Genomic DNA, 8,388 nt, shown 5'->3' with positions numbered 1-8,388 from the left:
TTCGAAATACTGTTATGTTCTTTCCCTGGAGTAAAGTTACTGTTCCCAGATCAAATAACTGGAAAGCAGGGAGAGGAAATAAACGTGATTGTTCAACTGGGAAAGCACAGGACCATGTCTCAGTCTGGGCCTCTGCCTACAGCAAGGTCATGGAAAGTAAAACCTGGTTCCAGGTGATTCTTTGTGCAACAGGTAGAAACTAAAAGAACCCCAGAAGGCTTAGGTGTATAGCAAATGGCTTTGTGTGCGATGGGCAAGCAAAATGGCTTTCCATCTGAGAGGCAGCAGGACACTGGGGCAGAACGTTGGCCTTTGGAGTCAGGAAGATCTGTCTTCAGATCCTGACTCAGTCATTTGCTAGCTACCTATGTGATCCCTAGGAAGTCACTGAACCTCTCTTAACCTCACCTTCATCATCCATAAAATGGAGGTAACAAGAACACCTCCCTCCCAGGGTTGTTGAGAGGATCCTATAACATGATATTTATGTTGAGCACTTGGCAAACTTTAAAATCTTATTAAATGTTAGCTGCTATTATTGAGTAAATGATATCATGGCTCTGCTAGGATTCATGAGCTGGAAGGACATCTCTACCTGGTTTTAGCAAGTCGGTAGTGAAGTGGCTGTGGACCGAAGAAATTTCATGGGCTTATAATAGAGTTGGAAGAGACCTGTTGTAGTCCCGCACCTTCATTTCAAGTAGATGAGGAAACTGAGGCCCGGATTCCTATAGGTAGTAAATGGTAGAACCAGGATTTAAAATTAAAATATTTAACACCAAATCCCACTACTTGCTCCTGTCTACTATGCTGAGATTCTTACTAACTCCTTCCATATATTGGCTTCCTATTTGCAGTGACTTCATTGTAGGAGCTCATGTATGAATGTATTACTATAATCTCATGTTTCATTGATAACAGCAAAAATTGGCCTGGATTTCCCCCTTTTTTTGGATAACTCACTTTTAAGTCTATTGAGAAAAAATCACTAGCTATTCAATCGGTATTCATTCATTCAATAAACATTTATTAAGTGCCTACCATGTGCCAGGCACTGTGTTACTAAAAGTAAGTTCAAGTTTTTTCCTAGAGCAACTCTTAGAATTCCAAGATGGAAGGCCCACAAATAGATACAATAAAGTCACATTTCTTCCCTGGGCCCCATTTTCCTCATTATAAAATGAAGTGGTTGGACTAGATCAGGGATATCAAACTCAAATAGAAATGGGGACCACTTAACCATACATAAGGATCCTTGCTGGCACAAGAAAACCATATGTTAACATTGTCTATTTTCTGTTGTATTTTTATTTATTTTATTAAATAGTTCCCAAGGATGACCTTTAAGGTACTTTTAGCACTAATTCTAAGATCCTATGATTTAAACTCAAAACCCCCAAATAAATTGCATATTATATATGCAACTATCCTGGAACCTATGGGAGAGGTGGTGGTCCCAGAGTGTGAAGGAGTTGGGATGATGCTCTTATATTCTTAAAGTTAGAACCACTCTTGTTCTTAATTTACTGCTCAAATAGCATTCTGCTACAAAACATTTCACAAATACCTGCATAGAGGCTCTGAAAGGATCTGTCATCACCCAAAGCAGTGAGAGAGAGCTAGAAGAAAAATAGGTAAATACTGGCACAAGTCCTAATGTTATGTGGTCCAATTATTGACAAATAGTCAGTCATCTAGTATAACTGGCCCTTGATGATCCAAAGATACTGTCCTTTCCTGATTAGCCATTTTTCTTGTAGGCATTTATCTCCTAGAAGATGAAATGTTAATGTCTTAGGTGTCCCTGACTGCCAGCTGAGCTTTAAACTCCATTGGCCTCTCTGATAAAACAGTGGAGCCACTCATCCCAGTGTCCTTGATCAACTGACAGCTGTTTTCTTCTATAATAAAAGTACATCACATTTTTTACAGTGCCTCCTGCCTGAAGATACCAGAATGCTTTACAAATGCGATCCTCAGGTTTTTTAAACACTCATTCCTGAAGGCAGGTGGTAAATACAGCTACCTCTCAATTAGTAAGAGTATACTTATTCTCTTGTTGAATTATTCAATTCCATTCAATAACATTTATTTGACACCTGTTACATGGCAGGCACTGTGCAAGGCACTGAGGATATTAAAAAAAAAAACACCACACATAGAATAGTGTAGCCTCTGCCCGCAGGAAGCTTACATTCTATTAAGGGATGGGGTGAATAGGAGAGCTATATCACGTCCAAACATAAATAAACACAAAATATGTACCAGATACATTCAAAGTAATTTGAGGAGGTCACTAACCACTGAGGAATCAGGAAATGCCTCTTCAGGAAGGTAGCTCTTCCTCCTCTCCTGATGATAGCAGAATGAGGGGATTTAGCTATTGGGCAGTATTTTTGTTTCAACAAGTTTTGGGATGTGGGAGGAGAGACAAGGTGGACTTGTGGAGGTGAATGTTGAAAACTAAAAATAAATAAATTTAAAAAATAAAAAAAGAAACAAGGTGGAAATGTTCCATTAAAATGAATTTGTTATATTACCTAGGAACTGTATTTCACCTGCTTTCCACTAACACGGGTAAGCAATCACACTGTATTACAGCGTATCAAATTTTGTCTGGACAACATGGACGTTAGAACTGCTTTAAAACGTCAGCAGGACCTTGTTGCCATTTTACCCTGATCTGGTCCATGATTCATTCAAGTGAGATCAGGGCAGCTTCAGTTCTGTTCTGGACCCAATCTACCCTTCATAGAGAAACTGAGATTCAAAAAGCAAAATGGCCTCCCTTTCAGTGGTAGACTGAAGAGCTGAACCCTTCTCTAGATTTCCAGCCTACAAACTGGATCTCACCGATTTTTAGGAAGACTTTGTTTTTCCTTAAGAGGAAAAACAAAGGTGATTTAAAATGTAGATGCAGAAAGAATTTTAAATAGCTTATAGAGATTACAAGAAACAAAAGCAACGACCAGCACAGATTTAAAATAAATGATCCCCATAGAACAATTCACTCACATTCGGCGATTATTCAGCAAGTCTGAAATAAAAGCATTTGCAAACACTGAGAAGAAACGAAGTCAAAATCTCAGTCCAGGAAAGTGCACCCGTGGGACTGAGTGTGGATGAGGGGATCCCTAATCACATTTCGACTGGACAAATCAGCTGTGCTTTTTGTCTTTCAGGTAGCTGAAGAGCAGGTCCAAGCCCCCCTCCACCAGATCTGGCAGAGGCTTGGAGAGAGGGTTATGAGAAATATGCAGTCCTTTGTCCATGGGATTCCAGGCGATCCTGTCCAATCGACTGAGCAAGTAGAGTTCATCAGGTAGCGTCTGGATGTCGTTGTTGTTCAAGTTCAGCAGCTCGAGTGTTGTAACTAAGCAGAGAGACCTCGGGAAAGAGTGGATGTTGTTGTTTTCCGCGATGAAGATCTGTAAGCTTACCAGGCTCTGGATGCTCTCGGCAATGTTTTCCAGCCGGTTGGAGCCCACGTGAAGGAAATCTAACCCCTTCAGCGAGAACACAAAGATGGGGATGTGAGCAAAGCAGTTGTTGCTCAGATTCAGTTTCCTCAATCCGGAAAGTTCTGAGTAGGTGGAGGGGAGGTGGGAGATGTAGTTGTGGGACAAACTCAAAACTTCCAGGCTCTTACAGAGGCTCAGCTCGGGTGGCATCTCTGTTAGGCAATTCATGTTTACAAACAGAACCTTCATGCTCCTGAGTAGCCCAATTTCCTTGGGCAGGCTCTTTATGCGATTCCCACACAGATTCAGCACCACGATCCTCGTCAGTTTTCCCACCTCTGCTGGGACCACCATGAGCTGGTTATGGGACAGGTTGAGCTTTTGGATTTCGGACAGCCCCCACAGAAAGTCGGGAATGTCAGTCATTCCCTTGGTGACCAAACTGAAGCTGATATGTCTCATGCCCCTCTTCAGCAGTGACCTTGGGTCCTTTCCCACAAGGATATCATCCCATTGAGAAAACTTCTGTCTCTTCTTTGCCAGCAATATTCCCTTGGGGTCCTTATTCTTGGAGACATCACTGGACTGCTTGGCCCCCATGACACTTTCTTGGGCCCTATAGCAAACTCTTCTGGGTAGGGAGTTTCTCCTTCACTACCAGCCCCAAAGCAGTTGCAGATTGGAAGTCTGGGCAAACAATGCGTTGACTTGGTATTTTAGCTCCAGGAAACTTTGTGAACAAAGTCAAGATTAGAAGACCCTTGAGGCAGAGATACTCGTAAATGGTCAACAGGGGCCTTCCAGTAAATGATGAAGTGGAGCACTTTAGGCTGGGTTTAGGTCATTTCTCTTAGAGCAGCCGGGCTGTAATGAAACACTTGGTCCTGAAACTGCTAAATAGATCTGCTCACTTCATGCTGAATGCCATGAGGCAGCTGTCACTGTCATTCTGCCTGAGCTTTATTGAACTGATATGTGTCTTCATTGCAAGCAGGTCACAGAGAGCCTGGATATAACTTTACCATCTCAGCTTTTCTTGGGTAACTCAGTTGAGCAGGCAATTAACATGAGCTCAGAAAGAAAAAAAAAGGAGAAGAAATAGAAGAAGACAAAGAAGCAAAGACAGCAAAGAAACCAGTATAAGGAGATAGAATTCACTTTAAAGATGTGGTTTGATCCTTCCGGACCTGTTTGGTTTAAACCTCTTCTAAATACTAACAGGAAATCTGAGTTTCAAAAAAGTTAATAGTAATAATGATAATAACAATACATCAGAAAATTTCATACATTCACTTTAAAAGCTGGGTTCATACAATTGTTTAACCATTTGTGTTGCTACTTCTGGTTTTAGACTGAAAATAGGATGAGAAGAGATAGGGTGGTATGATAGTTTGAATATAGGACTTAGGAGTCTGAAGACCCGAGTTCAAATCCTTCCTCCAGTCACTTAATCTCTCTCTTAGTCACAGTTTCCTCTACTGCCAAGTGAGCTTAATTACAGCTATGATATCTTCCCTACTTAACAGGGTTGGTTCAGGGTTCAAATTCAATTCCATTCTATAAGCATTCATTAAATGCCTACTATATGCCAGGCATTGTTCCAGGCATGAGGGAGAAAAAGGACAAAAATGAAATGATATTGGATATCCTGCTCTGAAGGAGCTTATGTTCTATTGAGAGGAGGGAGAGAACAATATTTGTGCAGAAAAGTCTATATGAAATATCCCACAAGTGTTATTACAGTTTAAAGCTTCAATAGCTAACAACTACCCTGAGATTTTTAGGACACTCTGTACATAAATATGATTTTGTCAAGGAGCAGTAGAAGCTCAGGCAGTCAAGAAGGATCTCTTGAAAGAGGAGGACCCTGTGCTGGGACTTGAAGGGAGGTTAGACTTTCCAAGAGGCAGAGGTATCGATTCCAGACATGAGGTGAAGCCTATGCAAAGAAAGGCACAGAGATAGGAGATCGATGTCTCAGATGATGGGAGGAAATCTCTTTACCAACCTTAACGTTTTACATGTTTCAATGATTGTGATTATCTCTAAAAATAATTGTTTCATTCACTATGGCTTTTTTTTTTCTGTTTCTATACATTATAGCTATTGATATTAGGAAGAGGGCTGGGGGAAAGCTTCTACCTCTACAGCCTGGATTCTGTACCTTACTTTTTGTTCACTGCCTCTTTGGAGGCCTTAATTCAGAAGAATACTGCTCTTTAGTGTTAATTCTCTCAGGTCTGAGGTAGAAAGTGCCTAAGACACCAGGAGTAAAAAGGGCTCTTTGCTTCCTCTTCAACAGATGCAATAAGTTCTCCTCTGTGTTTGCCTGAGGTAAGTCATGACTTCATTTGACTTTGCTTTTGGTGGCTGCCAGCCACCCCTATATTCCTACTTAGGCCAAGCCAAGGAGACATTTGTCACTGTAGAAAGTAAAGGAAGCCAAATTGAACTTAACATAATCAGTTAGGCTTGTTATTGGTTTTAAGGCAAGGTGTGGTCTTTTTGAAGCCCAGGAAGAAATTTGGAGATGGTCCTATACATTACGGTCCTCTTCACACAGTGTGTAAAATTTAAGCATTTCTTTGTGTATATTATTATTTTATTTTTATTAGTTTATTACTCACAGCAGTCAAGTTAAACTTTAAAGTTAAATTTGCTCAAATAAAGTTGAGGTAAAATTCAGACTGTTCTGCCCCCAAAACCCATATTGCCAGAGAGAGAGAAGAAGAAGAAGAAGAAGAAGAAGAAGAAGAAGAAGAAGAAGAAGAAGAAGAAGAAGAGAAGAAGAAGAAGAAGAAGGAGGAGGAGGAGGAGGAGGAGGAGGAGGAGGAGAAGAAGGAGAGGAGGAGGAGAAGAAGGAGGAGGAGGAGGAGGAGGAGGAGGAGAAGAAGAAGAAGAAGAAGAAAAGAGGAGGAGGACGAGGAAGGAAAGAAGAGAAAAAAAGAAAAAGAAAGGAAGAAAGGAAAGAAGGAAGGAAGGAAGGAAGGCAGAAAAATTTTTAAAAACACATAACTGCCTTAATCCTTTACTTCACTTTTATCTATCTGGTATTTCATAACTCCATCAATGGGCTCCATCTTATTGATACAATTTTATTTTACACTGTTTCTCTCTAATTTTCCACTCCAAGCAGGCAAATGCTAATCAACCAACAAGCATTTATTGATTCTTACTAAGTGCCAGGCACTGAACTAGTTACTGAGGTTATAAATACAAAGTCCCTGCCCTCCATATGCTTACATTCTACTGTGTGTACTCTTTAAATACCCCCTATAAAGTCTACCTAATGAAACAAACCCAGGAACTCTATGAACACAATTACAAAACACTTTTCACACAAATAAAGTCCAATCTAAATAATTGGAAAAACATCAATTACTCATAGGTGGGCTGAGCTAATATAATAAAAATGACAATTCTACCTGAGCTAATTTACTTATTCAGTGCCATACCAATCGAACTACCAAAAATTATTTTATATAGCTAGAAAAAATAATAACAAGATTTGTTTGGAAGAGCAAAAACTCCAGAATATCAAGGGAACTAATGAAAAGAAATTCTTGGGAAGGTGGCCTAGCCATTCCAGATCCTAAATTGTATTATAAAGCAGTAATCATCAAAACTACTTGGTACTGACTAAGAAATAGAGTGGTGGATCAGTGGAATAGGTTAGATATGTAAGACACGGTAGTCAATGTAGTAATCTACATTTGATAAAGCCAAAGACCCCAGCTTCTGGGATAAGAAATCACTATTTGACAAAGACTGCTGGGAAAACTGGAAAAGAGTATGGTAGAAATGAGGCATAGGCCTAAATCTCACACCATATATCAAAATAAAGTCAAAATGGGTTCATGATTTAAATATAAAAGCTGATACTATAAGCAAACTGGGAGAGTAAGGAATAGTTTACCTATCAGATTTATGGAGAACAGAAGAATTCATGACCAAACAGGATATAGAGAACATTACAAAATGCAAAATGGATAATTTTGATTATATTAAATTGAAAAGTTTTTGCACAAGCAAAGCCAATGCAACTAAGATTAGAAGGAAGGTAGAAAATTGGGAAAGAATTTTTACAACCAGTCTTTCTGATAAAGGCCTCATTTCTAAAATATATAGAGAATTAAGTAAAATTAAAAGAAAAGAAGTCATTCCCAATTGATAAATGGTCAAAGGATATGAACAGGCAGTTCTCACATGAAGAAATTAAAGTAATCTATAGTCATATGGAAAAATGCTCTAAATTGTTGATTAGAGAAATGCAAATCAAAACAACTCTGAGGTACCACATCACACCTATCAGGTTGGCTAACATCACAAAACAGGAACATGATAAATGTTGGAGAAGATGTTGGAAAATTGGAACACTAATGGGTTGTTGGTGAAGTTGTGAAATGAACCAACCATTTTGGAGAACAATTTGGAACTATGCCCAAAAGGCTATAAAAATGTGCATACACTTTGACCCAGCAATAGTACTTCTAGGTATGTATCCCAAAGAGATCGTACAAATGGGAAAAGGACCCACATGTACAAAAATATTCATAGCAGCTCTTTTTGTGATAGCAAAGAATTGGAAATTGAGAGAATGCTCATCAATTGGAGAATGACTGAACAAGTTGTGGTATATGAATGTAATGGAATACTATTGTGCTATAAGAAATGATGAGCAGACAGACTTCAGAAAAACCTGGAAAGGCTTGTATGGATTAATGCTGAATGAAGTGAGCAGAACCAGGAGAATATTGTACACAGTAACAGCTACTTTGTGTGATGACTAACATTGGTAGACTTAACCCTTCTCAGCCATGCAAGGATCTAAGACATCTCCAAAGGTCTCATGATGGAAAATGCTATCCACATCCAAAGAAAGAACTATGGAGTTTGAATGCAGATCGAAGCATACTATTTGCTATTT

At 39.4% G+C, this 8,388-nt stretch overlaps 1 protein-coding gene across 1 annotated transcript; it reads right to left on the bottom strand.

Moving 5' to 3' along the window:
* Positions 1-3,158: 3,158 nt before the first annotated feature.
* Positions 3,159-4,061, bottom strand: LRRC30 (leucine rich repeat containing 30). Its single transcript, XM_020974980.1, has one exon. The coding sequence runs from the start codon at positions 4,059-4,061 to the stop codon at positions 3,159-3,161; it is 903 nt and encodes a 300-aa protein (XP_020830639.1).
* Between the last annotated feature and the right edge of the window lie 4,327 nt (positions 4,062-8,388).

This window comes from Phascolarctos cinereus, unplaced genomic scaffold (assembly GCF_003287225.1).
Source record: "Phascolarctos cinereus isolate Bilbo 61053 unplaced genomic scaffold, phaCin_HiC Scaffold_4;HRSCAF=312, whole genome shotgun sequence".
NCBI classification, from domain to species: domain Eukaryota; kingdom Metazoa; phylum Chordata; class Mammalia; order Diprotodontia; family Phascolarctidae; genus Phascolarctos; species Phascolarctos cinereus.
The sequence above is the reverse complement of the archived record's forward strand: the minus strand, read 5'-3'. Positions and strand labels throughout refer to the sequence as shown.